This window comes from Pochonia chlamydosporia, assembly GCF_001653235.2.
Source record: "Pochonia chlamydosporia 170 chromosome Unknown PCv3seq00008, whole genome shotgun sequence".
NCBI lineage: Eukaryota > Fungi > Ascomycota > Sordariomycetes > Hypocreales > Clavicipitaceae > Pochonia > Pochonia chlamydosporia.
This window is the reverse complement of record NW_019154043.1, coordinates 176,295-198,543: the sequence shown is the minus strand read 5'-3', so window position 1 is coordinate 198,543 and position 22,249 is coordinate 176,295. Positions and strand designations below refer to the sequence as shown.

Sequence of the window (22,249 nt, the reverse complement as noted above, 5' to 3'; positions counted from 1 at the left end):
AAATTTTTACCAGAGACGAAAATCGTCTATCTGTGTAGGGCGAAGCGTGCGGCAATATATGGGCCACGGTCTCAACAACCACCACCGAGATCACCTAGGGGTGAGCAGATCATTGTAGAATAGCGGCCTGGGACTTTTGAAGAAAACCGGGGTCCGTATCAGGTTTTGAGTTGCGTAATGTTCTAGAATGTCGGTATTTTGCGTTCCTCCCGGAGTGGCTCTCCTCGGAAGCACAGGTCGGCCCTCCATCCCGGGACATCTCGGTAACGATAAGGCACGTTAGGAAGTAACATTGACTTGGAACATACTTGACGCTAGTTGCATTGTCAGCATTGTGGTATCAAATATTCCGAGGTGCTGTCGGGTTGATTCGTTGACACCCAGCTCGGTCATCGCGCCCTCCGGGACAAATGCAGACGGGCTAATTGTCGAATTAACCAAACCCATGCCGCTGGCTTATCTGGCAATAGGCGAGAGAAATTCGCCTACCGAGAATTTTAACTTTATTCGGAAATAGCCTCATACCGTGAGCTATGTCACGATTATTGAGTGTATATCGCGACGCAACCATGCTCCAACGCCACTTGTACGGGATCACGGCACATTCATGGTTGATATGATATCGGTTATATTCGTGAATAATATCTAGCTACTGTTAAATACAACCTGTATTACAAGTGCCTCCTGTTCTCTATTCTCTTTCAACCTACTCATCTAGAAGTTCGAGAGAATTGTGCAATGTAATATTCCTAGCCAAATCTCAGTCAGGACTACATCACTTCGAGCCACCGATCCCCTGAATTTGCACAATAACCTCTCGAAACTAAGGGCCACTCCACTTTATATAACTATCTCTTCACAGTCTTAGACACTACTGGGTCATTACACAACAGCACAATGTCTGACTCTACGCCCTCCTCGACACCATCCTCCACCTCTGACTTGGGGGTGCCTGATATGGAATTCGTCTACTTCAGCAACGAGTTTCCAAAGGGCGATCTCCAAAGCATTTTTCGCCAAATTCACAAACACTCTAAAGACAGTCGATATCGTACGCTAGCAGAGTTCATTCACGAGGCGACTGTCGTTGCTAAGGAGGAGATTGAGAAGCTTCCAGCTGAATTGAGGAGTTTATTTCCTGCATTCGAAACTATTCTTGCTTGGGGTGAGAATGACGAGTTGCGTGAAGGGCTACTTTGCGGTGCTGTAGATGGCGCTTTGCTTATTGTTGCCCAACTTGCAATCTATATTGGGTAAGAGTACCAGGCCGTGGCCAATACAAGATGACAGTGCTAACGATGAATCCATGTCACAGATATGCCATCAACCGCCGAAATGAATTGATTGAATTTGAAGGCCAAAGCCTAACTGGTCTTGGCATCGGACTACTTGCCTCGACAGCCATATCCCTGTCACCCAGTCTCAGCGACCTGCCGCTTGCTGGCGCCGATGCCATCCGTGTCGCTCTCCGTCTTGGGTTCCTTGTGTCAAGAATCTCAGAGGGACTGGAATCTCGTGACTTGTCGCAGTCTCCTGACACATGGGCCTACGTTGTGCACGGTGTAGATCATACCACCGCGCAAAAGGAACTGGACAGCTTCCACGCCCGGTCGCCTGTTCCCTCAACCGGCAAGATCTTCATCAGCGCAATTGCCCAATCTTCAGTTACGATCAGCGGCCCGCCGGCCAAGCTCAAGGCTTTGTTCAATAAGTCTGAGTTTTATCGTACTGCCAGATTTATTGCTTTGCCAGTTTATGGCGGTCTTTGCCATGCGCCACATATTTACAACTCTCAGCACACGAGGACAATTGTCCATGATGGCGGGCAACTGCACACCATGACGAGAAAAGTGTGGCCGTTAATGCCTATTTACTCTACTAGCACTGGCTCACCATTCCCTGCCAAGGATGCAGCTGAGCTGTTTGAGTCCGTTGTAACTGAGCTCCTCACCAAGGGCATAACTTGGGATCGGGTCATTAACAACATCGTCAATAATGTGAAAGATGGCGGCGCGTGTTCTGTAGTGCTATCTAGCTTTGGCAACTCGATGCCTCTGAATGAGCTCAACTCAGCCCTCAGCAAGGATCTCCCTGGAGTCAAGGTCACCACGAACGACTTCATGCCTTGGCTCTCTGATGTCAGTCCCAGGGATACTGCTCCTCGTGGAAGCGCTCAGTCGAAACTTGCCATTGTTGGCATGTCCTGCAGGCTCCCCGGTGGCGCCACAAGCAACGCCAAATTCTGGGATATCTTGGAGAAGGGTCTTGATGTGTCCCGACGTATCCCTGCAGACCGATTTGACATTGATACTCATTATGACCCTACGGGAAAGCAACTCAACAAGAGCATGACTCAATATGGCTGCTTTATTGACGAACCTGGGATGTTTGACGCCCCATTCTTCAACATGTCTCCCCGTGAGGCGCAAGTCGTCGATCCTCAAATGCGTCTCGCTCTTGTGACAGCGTATGAAGCTTTAGAGCAGTCAGGCTTCGTCGGCAACCGAACTCCTTCAACGCGCTTAGAGCGTGTGGGTACTTACTATGGTCAGGCTGCTGATGATTATCGTGAGGTCAATCAAGGCCAGGAAGTTAGCACCTACTACATCCCTGGTGGATGCCGAGCTTTTGGCCCCGGCCGCATCAACTACTTCTTCAAGTTTGCCGGACCCAGCTACAGCATTGATACTGCCTGCTCGTCTGGTCTGGCTGCCATTGAAGTGGCCTGCCAGGCTCTCTGGAACGGCGATGTTGACACTGCCGTTGCTGGAGGCGTCAATGTACTCACCAACCCGGATGGTTTTGCCGGCCTTTGCAACGGCCACTTCCTTACCAAAGGCCATAATGCATGCAAGACTTGGGACGCCACTGCTGATGGGTACTGCCGAGCGGACGGTGTTGGCTCTCTTGTTATCAAGAGGCTTGAGGATGCCAACGCCGACAACGATAATATTCTGGGCGTCATCCTGGCCGCTGGAACCAACCACTCTGCCCAAGCTGTCTCTATCACTCATCCTCACGCTGGTCACCAGGCATACCTGTCCCGTCAGGTCCTTCGTCAAGCTGGTGTGGATCCTTTAGACGTTTCGTACGTTGAGCTTCACGGCACCGGAACCCAAGCCGGCGACCACGAGGAGATGCAAGGCATCATGGACGTGTATGCTCCCATCACCAAGCGCCGAAGCAAAGACCAGCCTCTTCACATTGGCGCAGTGAAATCTAATATAGGCCACGGTGAAAGTGTTGCTGGTACTGCTGCCCTTATCAAAGTGCTGTTGATGTTGCAGAAGAGTGCTATCCCGCGTCATGTTGGTATCAAGACTGAGATCAACCCCAAGTTCCCCAAAGACTTTGACAAGCGGAACCTGATTATACCATTTGAGATGACGGCCTGGCCTCGCGTTCCTGGGAAGAAACGTATTGCTGCAGTCAATAACTTTGGTGCTGCTGGCGGAAATACAACCATGGTCCTGGAAGAAGGCCCTGCTCGTGAGATTACCGACACCGATCCCCGCGAGACACACGTCATTTCTGTCTCTGCGAAAACTAAAATTTCCCTTGCGAACAATATTGAGCGATTGATCAGCTATCTTGATGAAAATCCGGACGCCAGACTTACAGACCTGTCTTACACAACGACTGCTCGCCGGTATCATCACACTTATCGCATTGCTGTGGTTGCGTCGGGTCTGGCCCAGCTGAAGAAAGAGCTTTCTGCTCGGCTGGAAAAGGCAGACTCCATCAAACCGGTTGGAAAGTCTGATTCTCCACCCATTGCCTTTACCTTCACGGGTCAAGGTGCCTCGTATAAGTCGATGGATATCCAGTTGTACCGCGACGTGCCAACCTTCCGAGAGCACATCGACAGCCTCGACTCACTCGCTCAACGACAAGGCTTCCCGTCATTCGTTCCCGCACTGGACGGCTCGCACCCGAAAGACCATGCTCACTCTCCTGTCGTCACTCAGTTGGCACTTGTCTGTTCGGAGATCGCTCTCGCTCAGTACTGGATGTCTTTGGGCGTCAAGCCTGATTGCGTCATGGGCCACAGCTTGGGAGAGTTTGCCGCCATGCATGTCGCTGGTGTGACCAGTGCAAGTGATACCATCTTCATGGTTGGTCTCCGGGCTCAAATGCTCCAGGAGAGATGCAAGTCTGGTAGCCATTGCATGATGGCTGTCCGTGCCTCCAAGTCCCAAATTGCGGACGCTTCCGCCGGAAAGACTTACACCATTGCCTGCATCAATGGTCCGTCTGATACTGTACTTAGCGGCACAAAGGAACAGATTGACAACGTATCCGTGTCTCTGGAAGAAGCGGGCTTCAAGTGCTTCAGGCTGGATGTTGCTTTTGCGTTCCATTCTGAGCAAATGGATCCCATCTTGGGCGACTTTGAGGAGATCTGCAAGACTAGTGTCATATTCCAGGAACCCAAGTTGCCCGTCATCTCTCCATTGTTGGGCAAGGTTGTATTCGACGGCAAGACTCTCAACGCCAAGTACGTGCGCCAGGCTACCCGCGGAACGGTTGACTTTTTGTCCGCTCTGAACTTTGCCCAGCAAGTTGCAACAGTTGGAGAAGACACCATATGGGTAGAAATTGGCCCTCATCCCGTCTGCGTCAACTTCATCAAGTCCATCATCCCAGCAACCCGGACCGCAGTGCCCTCCAGTCGCCGAGATGACTGCAACTGGAAAACGTTGGCCAACAGCATGGCAGCGCTTCACGCGGCAGGCGTCAAGATTGATTGGAATGAGTTCCACCGCCCCTTTGAGAGGAGAGTCAGACTTCTTGATCTTCCCGCCTATTCTTGGAGCGAGAAGAACTACTGGTTACAGTATAACGGTGACTGGTGCTTGACCAAGGGAAACAACTTTTACGCTACAGAGAAAGCTCTTGTCAATGCCGAACCCCTTCCTCGCAGTGAGATCCAGACTTCGACTGTGCAACAAATTATAGAGCAGAGCTTCGATGGCGCCGCCGGCAAGGTTGTCATGCAGTCCGATCTCATGCAGCCAGATTTCCAGGCTGCTGCTGATGGACATCGTATGAATAACTGCGGTGTTGTGACTTCGGTATGAAACCCCATATGTGTATCAAATACGTCCTGTGATTGGTATTTACTAACAATTTGCAATAGTCGATCCACGCCGATATTGCATACACCCTTGGAAGTTATTTGCTCAAGAAGCTTCTTCCCAAGTCAAAAAATACCGACATCAATGTCTGCAACCTAGTCGTGACCAAGGGCCTCGTCGCAAAGGCTGACAGGAAGTCCGCCCAGCTCATCCGAGTGACTGTGGCCACTGCTAATGTCAACTCTGGCATTGCTGAATTAACTTGGCAGAACGTTGACAACGATGGTACCGTCCATGAGCCATTTGCCACTGCAAATATCGTCTATGGCAACTCGGCTGAGTGGCTCTCATCTTGGAGCCCCATGGCGCACCTTGTTTCCAGCCGCATCGAAGCTCTGGAACGTCTTGCTGTGGAAGGCAAAGCGAATCGCTTCTCGCGTAATATGGCATACAACATCTTTGGCGCCAATCTGGTAGATTACGCAGAAAAATATCGCGGAATGCAATCTGTTGTCATGCACGAGCTCGAAGGCTTCGCAGACGTTCAACTCACCACGAAAGAGAGCGGTGTGTGGACTGTTGCGCCCTACTTCATTGACAGCGTCGCCCACTTGGCCGGTTTTATCATGAACTGCTCCGATGCCATGGATACCAAGAAGAACTACTGCGTGACGCCAGGTTGGAATGGAATGCGTTTTGCTAAGCCTCTCGTTGCTGGCGCCAAATACCGTTCTTACGTCAAGATGATCCCTACACCGGAAGATCCCACCGCCTTCTTTGGCGATGTCTACATCATGCAGGATAATGTGATTGTTGGCCTGGTTGAAGGAATTGAATTCCACAGCTATCCTCGAATCCTTCTCACTCGATTCTTCTCACCTCCTGACAAGGCAGCGAATATTGAAGGCAAGCAGTCTACTACAGCCCAGAAAGCTACCACGGTTGTCACCGTTGTACCGCCAACGCCAACACCGGTCACATCCAACAAGGACATCAATATTGAAACTCAAAAGGCGACTACTCCCAGCCCAACTCCGGCGCCGGAAGTTCACCCTACGGCAGCGCCAGCCGAGCCGAAGGCGAAGGCAACGGGAGGTGATAGCGTCGCGGACAAGGCCCTCCAACTGATCGCAAACGAGGCCGGCCTCGAAATTTCCGATCTGGAGGATGACGCCAGTTTCAGCGACTTGGGTGTCGATAGTCTCATGTCTCTTGTTATTGTTGAGAAGTTTAGACTGGAGCTCGATGTGAAGGTTGGCGGATCACTTTTCCTGGATTACCCTACAATTGGCGATTTGCGAAAATGGCTAGACGAGTATTACGGATAAATTTGTCTCGTTCATTTATGAGCTTTGTTTTATCTTGTTTGCGTTTTTTTACAACTTTTTCATTTGTTCATTATACAGTACATTTCTTTTGTATGTCCTGGGAACTAGATGTTTGCCAACTATTGATCAGCTTTGGTTTGTTGTGTGTGATGAACTTTTCCCTTGCCGTAGAGACAATATACTTGATTTCACTTACGACATGACTATAAACTCGTGATAAATGACGACGTATCGTCCTACCTAATTCTTCCCAAAAAAATATACGGCAGCCCGATTCGCCAGTCAGACGACGTCTTGGAAGAGGTCGATGATGTGTTTGGTTCGGGCCTGGGATCGGGTTGTTTGCGAGGCTTGTCAGCGGATGGCGGGGGGTCTGTAAGACAACATGGATCTAACAAGGGTAAGATCCAGGTCCCAGTTGCCCAGCACATCGATCCTGTTGGAGTTCGGGTTATTGGGCTTATTAGCCCGATGAGAATCTTTAAAGATAATCTCCCGATTCAAAGACCACGTGGCATACATCGGAATCCCCTCTAACCTAATTTGCAGTGGCTGAACTTTGATGTGCGGGTTTTGTTACATTTCAGGGCCGAAGTAAATGAGGAATCGTGACGGAGAACGTATGGAAGGGGAACGGGCGACTCAGTGGTCATGGGGACATGCTTCAACTTCGTTACACTGTCACATTAGTATGAAACATCGGAATAATTGCCCAGATAACCTGGGGTAAATTTGAGCAATTTTTGCATAGCCTATTCCAAAAAGTAAACTAAGCCTTAGTTGCTCCCCACATATCCCGGATATGTAGCCAGCATGCCATGACGCTCCGTTAAAGCTAAACACGCTGTTCTTGCAGAAGGTGTGCAAAACCCAGGTACGCTCCAAGCAAAGGGGTGAATGATCTTGTAACATGCATCCATGCCCACTTAACAACCAGACCCCTGACGTAGCTAAGGTCAATGGCCGATGTCGATTTATCAAGTGCAAATAGGATGTTGTTAGTCGGAGTCATAATGATCCAAGTGAAAGGCACCATAGATATCGTCGACAAGGCCGCAAACGCATACTGTCGCCAGTTGCGGCTATTGCGAGCTCGCTGATAAGCGCTGATACCGTATATCCCACAGGTAGCAATGCATAATGCCGGTAGATAAATGTGTCCGTAATGATATAATCGCACCCATTGGCGAACGATATGCGCAGGCGATGCGTTTGTGTCTAGTAGTACCGGAATCACGAATGCAGACAAACTCATCATTGCTCCTAGACACGACGATTTAGAAATACGACTGCAATCTAGTAGTTGTGGTTCAGGTAGATATTTGAACTTACCTGAAAGAAATGAGCCAGATATGACTGCCGTCGCGGGAAGTACAGAATTTGCCTTATTGGCCACATTGTCGGCATTTCCCTTTGAAGCCATCATGAATACTTTCGTGCGCTCGAATATTGCTCGAAAATGTGAAGTTAAAGATGAACCTGGGACTCGACAACCCAACTTGTTCCTTTTGTCAGGGTGGTTGCACACCATTATATCCCGTAAGAGCAACATGCATATCTGCCGAACAGATGGTCCACCACTCGGCGTTCGGGTCATTTGCCACGAATTATAAGTTTCTCACTCATCTCCTTCATATGCTTCCATACGAATACATCAGTTCAACAGTCACGAAACCACGCCCTAACTTCCGGTAATCTTATTCGTTTTCTTATCCACCAACATGAACCCTGTTCAAGATCCAGAGATCCCAGCCCTGAATGGCTCCGAAAACAACAAGTTTCTCTGCCTCACAATTTGCGGCTACCGCAAATCCGGAATGAGCGAAGGGGCTTACCGCAATCACATGGTAAATGTGTCGGCCCCTATGACCAAGGATCTCATGGTCAAATATGGCGTCAAAAGATGGACGCAAGTGAGCAGCCCTCTCAAATGAGATATGTAGGCATGAATGTGTTCATTAATATACAACAGATTCACAACCAGACAGCCACACGTGCAATGATGTCTTTACTTGTAGACCCACAGATGGTAAACATCGCGGATTTTGACTGCTTCAGTCAGGTAGTGTTCAAGAGCGTAGCGGATTATAAACGCATGAAGCAGGATCCATGGTACAAGCAACACCTCGTAGGCGACCACGAAAAGTTTGCTGACACCAAACGGAGCATGTGAGTCAACTGAATTCCGAGTTCAAGATACCGGTACTAAGATCACGGTAGGATGACCATTGGTTGGGTTGAGGAATTTATTCGGGATGGGGAAATTGTTGATGGATTTAAAGACTGCTAGAGCCTCAATACAATGGGACACCATATATTATTGAAGAGTCTGCGCATGTGATCCTAGGAGTAATAACGTTACTCGTACGATAGCTCGACCTTGTTTCGTGAAATGTGATCAGTGGTCCCTCGCAGAGTCATTCGATAAGCTTTGTCAGGGCAGATGAATTGCACTACACATCAATAATGAGAGCTCACTTATCAAATGAATGAGCACTCAGGTGCGTGCAGAAATGGTCACATTACCCATGAATGGGCAAGCTTGGCGCCAATACTGGTCTGGGAGCCCCAACTTTCCGAAATTCCTGAGCCACGTCGGGGTAATTGTAGATCCCCCGAACTCCAGTGATCCTATCCCGGGAGACAAAATGGCCTAGACCTCTCCGCCTGGAATAAAATGTATCACTATGCTAAATACTCTCCTAAGACGAAGAACGGCTTTTTTCATCAAGTTCATACTGTTCGTGCTTTGACCGCGCCTAAATGTCGCCGTATCTTTGGAGACCAACGCCTGACCCAATGGCAATCGCAAAAGTGCAAGAAGAAACTCTCAACAAGTTCCTCCTCGCCTGGAAGGAACAGAGAGCTGAAGACATCACTGCACTATGGTCTGATGACTTCAAGCAACGAGTTCTGCCATTGTCGCTGCAGTTACCGGCCAAATCACGAACCGAAGCTGCTATTATGAACAATATTCTCTCCTCGAAGCTAACAAACTGGAAGGTTTGATACTCAATGTTACATTCATATTAAAGCCGTCTGAGTCATCTGACAATCCCTACAGTTGGATATTCGAGAAATTGTTCATGATACTTCGCGTGGCTCTGCTGCCGTATATGCAATTGCTGAGGCAGATACGCCGGTGGCGGGTGAAAAATGGACAAATGAGTACTCTGTTTTTACATCATTTAGTGAGGATGGGACGAAAATAACAAGGCTGGAAGAAATGGTAGATACTGCATTCTTTCGACACTTCTTCCCCAAGTTCCAGCAGCATTTGATGGAGAGCGGGAAACCAGCGCATGCTTGAGCTGTGCTTGGAACTTTGCAGCCTATAGAGTAACTACGGAATATGAATGTCTTATTGGTGCTACTGTACTCGAATATGCAGTACTGAGACTGGATTCAAACTGTGACCACGCAAAATTCGTGTATGGTGCATACCGTCTGTTCGCTAGGGGACTTAAGGCGATGCATCCGCTTCATCGATAATGATCACTTGGACGGGCGGTAGAATAATTGGATATGAAATAGGGTTATTGCCGTTTCCTGGATAACCGTAACTGCACATGGTCATGTACTTCTTCACGCCATCTGAACATTTGGGTATGCACCTCGGGCTTACAGGCTTGCGAACATATCGCTATGTCCCGAATGCCGATAAACTAATGAGCCGATCGGGTCGCAAAGATTAGCAACCGCTACATATGCCGTCCAACAACTCCCTTTGTACTCACCCTGTCCATATGTTTTTCCCATAAAAGCCACAAAACAGTCAGCGGCAGTGCCGAAGAAGTTAGATTTCCATTAGCGTCTAGTCCATGCAGCATCATCATCTAAGCGAATTTCTCCCTGGGCCAACATGACAACACCACGAAAATATGCTGTTCTTGGTTCAACGGGCAACTGTGGCACAGCACTTATCAACAACTTGCTACGGGAATCTAATGTCCAAGTCAACGCCTACTGTCGCAGTCGGGCCAAGCTCCTTGGCTTGTTCCCCGATCTTAAAGACGGAGGCCAGATAGGTATTTTTGAAGGCAGCATTCACGATGTCGAGCTCCTGGCGTCTTGTATTCGCGGCTGCCGCACCGTTTTCCTTGTTGTTTCAACAAACGATAACATTCCTGGCTGCAGCCTGGCAAAAGACACCGCTCTATCCGTCATCGAGGCGCTGCAGAGAATTAGAGAAGTTGCTAAGCATAACGGACGGACGGAGTCGCTGCCAAAGCTTATCCTTCTTTCATCCGCCACTATCGACGACCAGTTTTCTCGCCACGTGCCATATGTGCTGCGACAAATTCTGTATCGCTCCGCATCTTATGTTTACAAGGATTTGATCGAGACTGAAGAGCTTCTCAAGCAGCAGGAAGACTGGCTTACGTCGATTTACTTCAAACCAGGAGCTTTGTCTATTGATGTGCAACGCGGCCACGCCATCAGTCTCACGGACGAAACTAGCCCCTTGTCCTACCTTGACTTGGCGGCTGCGATGATTGAGGCCGCTGATGATAATAGGGGGATGTACAGTAATAAGAGTGTGAGCGTTGTGAATACGAATGGGAATGCAAAGTTTCCCAGTGGAACGATATGGTGTATTTTCATGGGATTGATCAGGCACACGTTTCCTTTTCTGCATCCGTATCTTCCTGTTGGCACTGGACCAAAATAAATGTCGAATTCTATAGAGTATCATTTATATAATTGCATTACATAACGTATATTATAGATTGTTGTAAAGCACATGCTCATTCATGCGTACGTCTCCATCACCTTTTAGAAGTTCCTGCGACAGGCGGTATATTGAGGGACAGCACTGGACCGGCCAGACCGTCTACTGGCACGGATACTGGGGACTCATCCATGCCTAATTGCACTAAATATGAATCGACCTACGGGTTGGCTCGTCGTTTATAAAGACGGTGCCAATGTCGTACCGTAAGTCTCACTTTTATCTCGGGGCGAAAGGAATCCATATGATCCTTATCACTTTACACTCTGATCACAAACTTAAATGTGCCTTAAGAGGCGAAGTTTCTGTCAAAGAATTCTATAATTACTCACTATCATTCAATTCTATCAACCAGCAGTATTTCTAAATTTCTTACTATACCAGCATGCAGTAATCATGTCCCTCAAGCAGCACCACCATCAAGAGTCAAGGTCTTTCCATTCACCCACTCAGCCTCCTTGCTGACAAGGAATCCAACAACATTAGCAACATCCTGAGGAAATCCGTTGCGGTGAAGAGGAGATGCAAAGGCAGCCATCTGCATCTCTTCCGCCGTGTACTTTTCGCCATTGGGGATATAGTGGTGTGACACATCGTGGAACATGTCGGTGACGGTACCACCAGGAGCAACCGCGTTGATAGTAATCTTCTTGTCTCCGCAGTCCTTTGAGAGGATTCGGACGAAAGAGTCGATAGCACCCTTGGAGGCAGAGTAGAGAGAGTGCTTGGGAACACTAAAGTCGCGGGATGTGTTGGAGGAGGTGAGAATAATTCTGCCGCCTTCTCCTAGCACGCGGTAGGCCTCTCGCGCGACGAAAAACTGCCCACGGGTATTGAGGCTGAAGACACGATCGAATTCGTCTTCGGTGACATCCTTGAGATGTCCGAAGCTGACGACACCGGCGTTGCTGACGGCAATATCCAGCTGGCCGAAATGTGCGACCGCCTCATCGAAGAGCTTGGCAGTCTGAGATACATCGCGGATATCAGCCTTGATGGCGATAGAGTCAGAGCCATTGGCCTTGATCTCCGCTACGACCTTTTCGGCGTGAGTGGCAGAGGCAGAGTAGTTGACAACTACTTTGGCGCCCAGCTTGCCAAGCTGAACAGCAATGGCCGCACCAATACCACGCCCTGAGCCAGTGACGAGGGCTACTTTGCCATCAAGGCGACCGGGGATGTACTTTTCAACAGCCATTGGGTATTAAGAAAGTGATATGTATGGAATGTTTTTGACTTTGGGAGATGGCTTATAGAATAGCTTGAGAGGTGAGTGAGTTTAGTTGACCGACTTGTTCAATTGAGCCATGCCATCGTAAATGAGACTCTTTTTATAAAATCCACGAATATTCTCGCACTTCCGCTGTCGCCAGATACATCACAAGCGGTTTTACAATTTTGACAATCTTTCCAAGCTGGGAACATCTCGGGGTCCATGTTCGGTATATTCGGCACGTGGGGGCCAGATCTGTCGTTTCCGTACCACCAAGAATATCCCGACAAGCCATAAATGGGGACACTTGAACATTGACCCCGATGCAGCTTGCTTCTCGGGGCATTCATAATGGGTCAGTCGTCTTCGGGCAAATCCCTGCATCACCAAATCGGCTACCGGTCGGTTCAATTTGAGTTGTCTCACTCAACGCGGATGTCAGACTTTGATGGCCTGATGCTTCAAAACCGGCCCAGCATCCGTACCCAAAAAATGGACATAAAGCAGCACAATGTGCACAAGTGTCCATATTCAAGGCTCCTAGCAGATTTACAGTGCCTCGAAGAACCATACAATTCTCGTAGTTATTCTTACCTCCCATCAAAATGGCGCCGGGCAGAATAGAACCCAACGGTACATCTACCAATGACACCAACGGCGAGCATCTGAGCGTCAAAAATGTCGAAAAACTCGGTACCTCTGCTAGCTTTGCCAAGGCCCGTGCTGAGGATATGGCCAAGAGGGAAATCGATGCTACGGTCATGCGTTATCCAGAGACAGGCATAAATGTTCTTATTGTTGGTGCTGGTCTTGGTGGTCTTGCCTGCGCCTTGGAATGCTGGCGAAAGGGACACACTGTCCACATCATCGACCGAAGTTCCGGCCCTGTCTGGACCGGTGATAACATTCAAATCCAGCCCAGTGCTATTCTGCTCTTGCGCCATTGGCCCGACTTGGGTTATGAGGTTGAGGATACCCAGTATGATGTGGAAATGTCATACTACAAGCAAACAGGAGAGCGCATCTACGGTCCTAGTCCGCCAATGTTCAACGACCCAGAGAGTCTGATTGGGAGAAGGGGGTTTTCGTCTGTCAACGCCCACAGTCGCATCAAGCTCTATCGAGCTTTCTTGGACCAAATTGAGCGCATTGGACTGAAGATTGAATGGGGCCACAAGGTCGTAGAATTCTGGGAAGACGTTGACCAAGGCGTGGGAGGTGTTGTATTCGAAGACGGAGAGAAGCGAACCGCTGATATCGTCGTCGCAGCTGATGGCCTTCGGACTGCCTCCGGGACTATCGTTCCTGGAATGCCCACGGAGTTGAAGGCGAGCGGAAAGGCCATCTATCGTGCTGCGTTCCCCATTGAGCATGCGCTGCGTGACCCAACTGTTCAGGCACAGTGGAACTTCAAAACAGAAGGCAGACCTATTTGGCAGTTCTGGATTGGGTATGGTTGTCTCCTTAACCAATTTAACGAACGATTGCTGACATCTTTACAGAAATGGTGCTCATGCCATGATTTCGCTCACAAAGGACATTGCATTCTGGAGTTTCATGCACTCGGTAGGTCTATTTTGCCCTCTAACTTCTCTCTTCCATATGTACACGTCTGACCCGTACGCTATAGCACGATGAATCAGCCAGGGAAGCATGGATTCCTGACGTTGATCCGGAAGAAGTAATTGATGTCATGGAGAAAAGTGTGGCCGTCCACCCAGCCGTTGCGGCACTCATCAAAACAACACCGAAGGGTTCCGTCGTCAACTGGCAACTCAAACTTCGAGATTCTCATGAACAATGGACCTCACCCGGTGGCCGCGTAGTCCAGCTGGGCGATGCAGCACATGCTTTTCTGCCAACGTCCGGCAATGGTGCTACCCAGGCCATCGAAGATGGCATCACCTTGGCAACCTGTTTACAACTCGGTGGCAAGTCGCAGGCGGCCAATGCCACCAAGGCGTATAACAAGCTCCGCTACCAGAGAGTATCGTGCGGGCAGAAGATGGGGTTTGTCAACCAACAGCTGAAGCAGCACACTAACTGGGATGCAATCGACAAGAATCCAGCGTTGATTCGCTCTCGCTACCCGCGATGGGTGTGGTCTCATGATGCAGAAGCTTATGCGTATGAGAAGTTTTGTGAGGCTCTACATCATGTTCTCAGTAATGGGGAGGTGGCGCTAAGGAATACTAATTATCCTCGGGGTCACAAATTTCGATCCTGGACTATGCAAGAAGTACAAGAGCAAATTAAAGCTGGTCAGAGCCTAGAGGCTCTTCAGGATGGTGACTGGTCTTAAATGCTGAGTCTTAGATAGCAGAATGGCCTTAGGGCTACGAAGATATTAATTCCCTTTTTACTTCGCGTATTAGTTACAATTACGTTTCCAATCTATACATTTCTGTTCCCAGTATTTTGGGTCACTGTCCGCTTCATAATCTCCCACAGGATCTACCGCATTCTACAAATCGGGTATCCGAGAACCAAGCACAAGATGATAAATACCAGAGGATGTGGTGTCCTGTAGCCTGTATAGAATTACTATTAAGTGGCGAATAACAATCAATTTTGTCGTTGGGTATCTATGTATCTATCTTAGTCTTGTATTATACATTATACGCTAAAGTACACAGCGGATGTAATTTTGAGGTCCGATGTGAAAATGCGTGGCCAGCAGATGCAATAGTAGTCTTGGAATTTTCAGCAGTGGTGTCAGAATCGCTTCAGCGCTAGACTATGCCTAAAAAGAAGAAATTATCGGAGAACATAACAGGGTACCCCTACAACCCACTGAATGCCAGGGTTGTGTGTAGGTGGGAGGAATGGAGTTGGTGCGATGGGCATATCTCCTTGAAATATCGAGATACAGCCAAAGAGGGAGGTAGCGAAGAGAACTCCACGGCGGGTTTCACGTCTAAAACCATCCACCGTGTACAGTATACGCCACGCGAAGCTGCTCGAGCGATATTATTTTGGTACGTGAGAGTCTGGTCTGGTCTGGCACCGAAGATTCGGGGCCGGCGCCCACACTCTGGGCCAGGCGAACACCTCAACGCGTGATACTGTCCTTAGAACGTAGCTTACTTCTTAGGCCTGACTGTCTTCCATTCGATGAAGAAGCAAGAAAATACCATCAAGCTACTAGTAGCCGTGACGATATAGAAGACATTGATGATGGCGCTATTGTAATCTCTCAGGAGAAGAGAAAGTTGATCGGGACGAACGAGGTTCCTTAGATCTGTCACGCCACCTTTGACGATATCTTCAGGGTTGACTGAAGATAGATTTGTCAGGTCAGCCACCAAGTGGTTGAGGAAGACGCTCTGTGCAATAGGGAGAGCAAGAGAGGAGCCCAGAAATCGGAGGAAGACGATGACAGCAGACCCGACGGGAACATCAGGGCGGTCGAGCACCGTCTGTACGACGTTGAGTGGTTGCTGGTTGCCAAAGCCGACGCCAAGACCAAATAAGACCTGATAGCCGATCCATTCACCGGCACCAGTGTCAATGTTGAGGGTTGTGAGAAGGCCAGCGCCAACGGGCATGAGGATGGCACTCAGGATAAAGAACGGTGCGTAGTAGCCAACCTTGCTAATGATGAAACCAGAGGAAATTGAGCCTATAACTGTCCCCAAGATTGTGGGCAGTAGCATGATACCGGACTTGATGGCGTCCACACCCTTGATTGCCTGGAACCAGATAGGGAGATAGTAGACCATCACCATCATGCTAGCGTTGTTGAAAAGAGCAAACCACATGGCTCCGAGGACGCTTCGGTTTTTGACAATGCGAGGGGGTACAGTAGCAGCCTCCTTTTTCCAAACTTGAACTCCAATAAAACTGATCCAAAGGATGCCAGTAAGGACAAGAAGAACAATAATACGAACATTGTCCCAAGCATATGTGGTGCCACCCCACTGAAGAGCGAGAACCAAACAGATGATGGCCGGGAAAGAGATGAGGCTGCCAAATATATCAAGCTGCTTCACTCTGCCGACGAATGTGTCGGCACGAGGCTCCAGCTTTTGGTTGGGGACTTGCAGAATGAGGAGTGTTACAAGAAGGGACACCGCTCCGACGGGGAGATTGAGATAGAAGCACCATCTCCAGGTAACGTTGTTCGTGAAGGCACCGCCGACGAGAGGACCAATGACTGAAGCAATGGCAAAGATGGCACCAAAGGCACCCTGCCAGGCAGGTCGCTGCTGTAGAGGCAATGTGTGTGACATGATGACCATTGTGCCGGTGATCATGCCCGAGCCACCGAGGCCAGCGACGGCACGACCCAGGATGAAGACGGCGGATGAGGGTGCGGCGCCACAAATGGCGGATCCGACTTCGAAAAGAAATACTCCGGCCATAAAGACGGGTTTAACGGGATATTGTTTGTATACTTTGCCCATGAGCAGCTGAAAGGTGCACATGGTCATCAAGTATGCCGTTCCATACCAGCTGATGTCGTCGAGGGAGTGAAATTCATCGGTGATTTTGGGAATAGCCGTCGAGATAATATTTTGGTCCTGAAGAATGGTTGGTTAGAATGGTATGCGACCAAACTCGGTTGGAAGAAACTGCGCCCTTACCAAGGTAATGAGAAAGACCGAGAGGTAGACAGAAACCATAATAAGAGCTCGCTTCATCATGCCTGGATATTCCATCTCCTGCTGGCCTTGGACTTTGGCGTCCGGGGCACTAGGCGCCTTTTCGACCTCTTCAGCGACTTCGGGCATTTTGATGATGTGAATGTTTTCTGTCAGATGTATCTAGATGGTTTTTTTGGAGTTGATATGTTATTCTGAACTGCTTTGCATTGTTTGACTGTCCCTATATGACACCAATCTCGGTGTTCGTCACCCCAAAGTAGCTGGTCTCGGCGCCGAGCCCAGCAACTTTAATTTCCCGAACCCCGACTCTCGCCCCGAAAGCACATACCTCTAACGCCGACCCTAATGAAACCTCGACGTTACACCAACACCAAAACACACCGAGACGCGAGACAAGTGACGGCATCGGCTGACAAAGGCCAATCCGGACAAGCCAGATCGTCAAGCAAAACAGTATGGGTTCCAGTGAAGACCAAGACCCAAGACCGCTGAGAGACTTTTCCTGCCTACTCTGTCGGCAGCGAAAGGTAAAATGCGACCGACACGACCCATGCGCTAACTGCCTCAAGGCTCAGACACAATGTGACTTTGTCGCACCAGTACGTGGCAGGCGCGGGAGGAAGCCAAAGGCAGTCCACGAGGGTCTGCATGCCAAGTTACGTCGATATGAGCTCATGCTTGAGAAGCACGGTGAGAGGCTGGACGAGGCACCCGAGGAGGACATGGACTGTTCGGACAACGATGCCGCTTCGGAGCCTGCGTTCCAACGGCCAACGACTGAATCATCCATGTCGATAGACTCGACGCCCCAGGATCACACTACCAGATATAATGTCAACTCTTCGTCCCGGTATTTTGATAGGTTGGTTTCCCCTTGCCAGACTTAGCAGGGGTTAAAGCCGCTAGATATCCTAACTGTCACACAGCACGTTGTGGTCAAGCATTGGCAGCGATGTAAGCAACTCCGCCGTCAATCGTTGTTCCTCATTACATTGATTCTGATTTTGTCTTTCTCTTAACCCTATAGCTTAAACAGCCATCCAACGATAGGCCACATGAACAAATGGAACCTATGGATTCCGCAGACGAAAATGACGCCCCCCTCCTCTCATGGTTAGAAGGTCGTCCTAGTCGCACGGAGCCTTCACTCGACCTGCGGGAGTTTTATCCCGATGCTGCCACATTCTACCAACTTCAACACATATTCACTGACAAAATTGATAATATGTTGAAGATGCTTCATCTGCCGTCACTGTTTAACACCTTGAACGCGGCACTCACTAGGCCTGACGGCATGTCAAAAAACACCGAAGCTATTTTGTTCTGCTGCTGTCTCGCCACTGTCAGTACCATGACGCAAGACGAATGTCGGACCATTTTGAAGCAGGATAAGTCTCCTGTGCTTCGCAAGTACAAGAAGATTGCAACGCAAGCTCTCACCAATGCTGCATTTGTCGAGCATCCGGACTTAACCAACCTCCAGGCGCTCTCACTCTACCTGGTACGTTCCAACAAAACACAAGTCACAGTTGCCCAAGTCTGACCGTAGATTATAGTTTGGAGTTAAAAGGTTCTATAGCTACAACACGCTCAACATATTGTGTGGGTTGGCAGTTCGTCTGGCTATGCGTATTGGCCTGCACCGGGACGGGGTCACCTTGGGCTTACCACCTTTTGAAATAGAGCTACGTCGTCGGCTTTGGTGGCACATCATTCAGCTCGACTTCAACACTTCAGATTTACTGGGTATCCGGCCGTCGTTGGATATATTTGTTGGGGACACAAAACCGCCATCCAATGTCGATGATGAAGACATTGGCCCGGGCATGACGGAGCTCCCTAGGGAGCGGACTGGCATTACATCCTTAACACTCGTCCGTGTCCGCTGTGACATCACTCAATTTCTCAGACACCTTTATCTCTCTTCCTTGTCCTCGAACGCAAGTGGCTTTGACATCATCAGCAGTGCTGCAGTTTCCGTGGAAGAAAAGGAGCGGATGATTGCAAAGTTGCAGGACTCGTTTGAATCCAAGTACCTGCGGTACTGTGATCCTTCAGAGCCATTGCACATGTTTGTGTCGATTGTCATACGCTCTGTCATTTGCAGGATGAAAGTTCTGACCTACAATCCAAGATACTTTGCCGAGAAGCAAATGCAATTAACCGCACGCGAACGAGAAGTTTTATTCGTCAACGCGAGCAAATTGCTAGAGTATGCGGCCTTGCTCCGCAACACACCCAGTTTCCATAAGTACATTGGCCGTACAAGTGCGACGTATATCTGGGACACCATTCTCTACGTCCTCATTGCTGCTCGTCACCGCAAAGCAGGTCATGAAATTGAGCGGCTCTGGCATCTCATTGGCATACTGATTTCTCACAATCCGGACAATTTTGGCAGGGCAGCTGATGCTGTTTACACGGCGCTATCGAAATGGATACCGGAGGTTTGGGACGAGTACGCTGCCGCAGCTAGAACTCAGGGACTACCTACGCCGGTGCCGCCGGATTACCTGGTGGAAATGAAGTCATCACGCGGCACCGCTAGGCCTCGAACTGAGAGTCAAGAAGCTGTCACATCCCATTCCACAAATGCGGCTGAGCAGCCAGTGCAGACTCCTCAGAAGGGAGTGATGTCGGCAGATGATGGTTTTCAGTTTTCGGACTTGGATGCCTTTGCTGCGGACCCGAATGAATGGCTTCAGTGGGAGCGGCTGCTGGCCGGTGATGATCTTTTTGGCATTTCCTGGGATTAGACATGCTATCATGAGTTGCAATCAAGCCTACATGTATATATTTATGTGTTGACCACATGAAAATAGAGTAATACCTTTGACTCCCGGGGACAAAGAAAATAAGGACGTCCTTAGCATGCATCAAGAAGTCGCGAGCTTCGCGTTAAGCAACGGTCACATGTTGGCCGCACACGGTCACATCGAGCCTTCTACCTGCCTCTTGTACTCTGATGCTGGCTGGGATCATTCATGTCTAGAGTCATCGCCAACTCAAATATTCATCAGAATAGTGTAGAGGGAGAACAGGATAATGCCGCGATTCTTGTCCACCAGGCAGCATGAATGCACCACGGTCCCGGGTACCACCTCAGGAGGATTGTCAGCTCGGCTTAAGCCCGAGGGCATTCGATATTGGTGAGCTGCATTCGGGCGATCGGCCGCAGTACACAGCCTTAACATGGTGCAGACTTGGTCTGGCAGTCTGTCCAGGGATCCGTTGACGGGCGACATTTCTTGCACTGGATGACGCAGAATACGACCAATGTGACGTCTTTGGTTCAAACGAGGTTATTCTACATTTAACTACGCATCATTCGTATTAAGATGCTCACTATTCGACGACTTGTATTTCAACACTTGCTTGCAATATACTGTTGGATATCTTAGCGTAATGAGCTCAACACGAAAGACTGCCTGAGTAGTATCGGGATGACAAACGAAAATGCCATCACGAGCGATGGCTCACATCCAAAACGCTTCCTCCCCTCCATAGCAACCATGTCTCTCGGCTCCTCGACCCTACACTCTCTTGATACGAAACTAAAAGTCGCAGCCGCTAAGGGATTCCTCGGCGTCGAGCTGTACTGGGACGATCTTTTCCAGTACTCCCTGCCAATACGCAATACAATATCCCCACATACCTTGCCAGAAACGACAGAAAGCAGCTTGGCCGTCCTCCTGGCGGCAGCAGATATCGCCAAGCTAGCTGCCGGCCTCCATCTGAAGATCATATCGCTTCAGCCATTCCGCAATTTTGACGGCTTAAGGAATCCTGACCTTCGAGAGGAACGCCTAGCTGAGTTTAAACTCTGGGTAGCTACAGCTCGCCAGCTTGGCACCAATGTTATCGGCGTGCCGAGCACGCTGCCAACTGTTAAGTCGGCCGATTACACTGGGAATCGTGACGCCGCTGCGGCAGATTTAGCGGTATTAGCGCGGCTCGCAAAGAGACTAGGTGTCCGCATTGCCTACGAGAACTTATGCTTTGCAGCACACGTCAAGGATTGGGAACAGGCATGGGATAGGATACAACTCGCCGGCGAGCCTAAGCAACTGCTCTTTCTCCCAGACACATTTAACATTTGTGGCCAGACATATATGAATCCTGAGGATCCATCTGGCAGAACACCTGACGGGGCGGTTAACTTACAAGCCTCGCTCCAGAATCTCATCAACACAGTTCCTATGCACAGAATGCCATTGCTGCAAGTTGCTGATGCGGAGTTACTTGACTCTCCACTCACGTCGGACCACCCGTGGCGTAAGGAGACCGGACTTACGCCGCTAATGGCCCTTAGCCGGAATGCCAGGCTATTCCCGTTCGAGGAGACAGGTTACTTGCCGGTATTGAGCGTTATTCAGGCGCTTGTTAGTGCTGGGTGGGAAGGCTGGGTAAGCATGGAGGTGTTTTCGAGGACTACGCAAGTTGAAGGTGAAAGGACGATCTGGGAGCATGCAGAACGTGCGTGGCGGAGTTGGGAAAAGCTGGCGAATTTTATGGGCTGGCAAGTCCAGCCAGTGGCGTAGGGTAGTAAGTACTTTTCATTTTGAAACCGGGTGGAAAGGGCCGAAAAGATTGATATATTATATGCGTTTCATTTCAATAAGCAATGCCTACATACATAAGTGGTGAAAACATTGCAGTGTTTTATCGCCTTGAGGTGTCGTACTTCTGAGGGCATCTGAGAGACTACAGCGGATAAACAAAAGAAGTTCTCAGGTGGGCAGTACTGTACATGGCGCATGTTGTTTCAGTAACATTGTGTACCTCAACGAGGCCCTGGTCTTGAAGCTTGTTTCTGTATTTACTTAGTGATACAGGTTACCCTACTTAATACAGGGCCTTTAGTAATACACCACGGCAAGAGAGCTGCCGATGGTATGGGTCCACGCAAGGTACAATTTCTACAGTGAATAAGCGAAAGCGTATTATAAAACTCCAAACGGAATCAGCCATATACAGGGTAGCACTATAATACAACATTCTGTGTCGATACCAGCCGGGTTGACACTCTCTCGAAACTTGTGCCTTCTCATTTTCTTCCAGGCGTCTCTACGGTCCTTGCTTCTGTTCTCAGAGTGGGAAGCTTCGGCTTGGGATGCGCGAAGTAAATGGAGGGTACACATCAAGAACCCTCGGAGAAGCTTGACTCGGGGCTTGACGTCCCGTTGAGTGCCATTAGGGGAATATGCGACAAGTGGTAATACATTCCCCGAGAAAAGTGAGACGGTGGCAATGGAACTGCCTAGAGAGCGACGAACGAACAATACAGTAGA

At 49.3% G+C, this 22,249-nt stretch overlaps 9 protein-coding genes across 9 annotated transcripts; 7 read left to right on the top strand and 2 right to left on the bottom strand.

Annotated features, from left to right (window-relative positions):
• Positions 1-897: 897 nt before the first annotated feature.
• On the top strand, positions 898-6,406 carry VFPPC_06844 (polyketide synthase; the record flags this gene model as incomplete). The annotated part of the gene is made up of 3 exons (XM_018285812.1): positions 898-1,253; positions 1,316-5,075; positions 5,141-6,406. The coding sequence occupies 3 exons, from the start codon at positions 898-900 to the stop codon at positions 6,404-6,406; spliced, it is 5,382 nt and encodes a 1,793-aa protein (XP_018138624.1).
• A 1,721-nt stretch (positions 6,407-8,127) lies between these two features.
• On the top strand, positions 8,128-8,696 carry VFPPC_14125 (ethD domain-containing protein; the record flags this gene model as incomplete). The annotated part of the gene is made up of 3 exons (XM_018291895.1): positions 8,128-8,319; positions 8,379-8,575; positions 8,627-8,696. The coding sequence occupies 3 exons, from the start codon at positions 8,128-8,130 to the stop codon at positions 8,694-8,696; spliced, it is 459 nt and encodes a 152-aa protein (XP_018138626.1).
• Positions 8,697-9,169: 473 nt separating this feature from the next.
• Positions 9,170-9,716, top strand: VFPPC_14126 (snoaL-like domain-containing protein; the record flags this gene model as incomplete). The annotated part of the gene is made up of 2 exons (XM_018291896.1): positions 9,170-9,409; positions 9,471-9,716. 2 exons carry the CDS (start codon positions 9,170-9,172, stop codon positions 9,714-9,716), a joined length of 486 nt encoding a protein of 161 aa, XP_018138627.1.
• A 552-nt stretch (positions 9,717-10,268) lies between these two features.
• VFPPC_06846 (NAD-dependent epimerase/dehydratase) lies at positions 10,269-11,078 on the top strand (the record flags this gene model as incomplete). Its single annotated transcript, XM_018285814.1, has 1 exon — positions 10,269-11,078. The coding sequence occupies one exon, from the start codon at positions 10,269-10,271 to the stop codon at positions 11,076-11,078; it is 810 nt and encodes a 269-aa protein (XP_018138628.1).
• Positions 11,079-11,541: 463 nt separating this feature from the next.
• On the bottom strand, positions 11,542-12,336 carry VFPPC_06847 (hydroxysteroid dehydrogenase; the record flags this gene model as incomplete). The annotated part of the gene is made up of 1 exon (XM_018285815.2): positions 11,542-12,336. One exon carries the CDS (start codon positions 12,334-12,336, stop codon positions 11,542-11,544), a length of 795 nt encoding a protein of 264 aa, XP_018138629.2.
• Positions 12,337-12,956: 620 nt separating this feature from the next.
• On the top strand, positions 12,957-14,653 carry VFPPC_06848 (monooxygenase; the record flags this gene model as incomplete). The annotated part of the gene is made up of 3 exons (XM_018285816.1): positions 12,957-13,801; positions 13,854-13,917; positions 13,982-14,653. The coding sequence occupies 3 exons, from the start codon at positions 12,957-12,959 to the stop codon at positions 14,651-14,653; spliced, it is 1,581 nt and encodes a 526-aa protein (XP_018138630.1).
• Positions 14,654-15,434: 781 nt separating this feature from the next.
• On the bottom strand, positions 15,435-17,084 carry VFPPC_06849 (major facilitator superfamily transporter; the record flags this gene model as incomplete). The annotated part of the gene is made up of 2 exons (XM_018285817.1): positions 15,435-16,874; positions 16,938-17,084. The coding sequence occupies 2 exons, from the start codon at positions 17,082-17,084 to the stop codon at positions 15,435-15,437; spliced, it is 1,587 nt and encodes a 528-aa protein (XP_018138631.1).
• Positions 17,085-17,413: 329 nt separating this feature from the next.
• VFPPC_06850 (C6 transcription factor) lies at positions 17,414-19,714 on the top strand (the record flags this gene model as incomplete). The annotated part of the gene is made up of 4 exons (XM_022428530.1): positions 17,414-17,820; positions 17,885-17,912; positions 17,986-18,459; positions 18,515-19,714. 4 exons carry the CDS (start codon positions 17,414-17,416, stop codon positions 19,712-19,714), a joined length of 2,109 nt encoding a protein of 702 aa, XP_022284089.1.
• A 756-nt stretch (positions 19,715-20,470) lies between these two features.
• VFPPC_16764 (4-hydroxyphenylpyruvate dioxygenase) lies at positions 20,471-21,499 on the top strand (the record flags this gene model as incomplete). The annotated part of the gene is made up of 1 exon (XM_018294517.1): positions 20,471-21,499. One exon carries the CDS (start codon positions 20,471-20,473, stop codon positions 21,497-21,499), a length of 1,029 nt encoding a protein of 342 aa, XP_018138633.1.
• Positions 21,500-22,249: the final 750 nt, after the last annotated feature.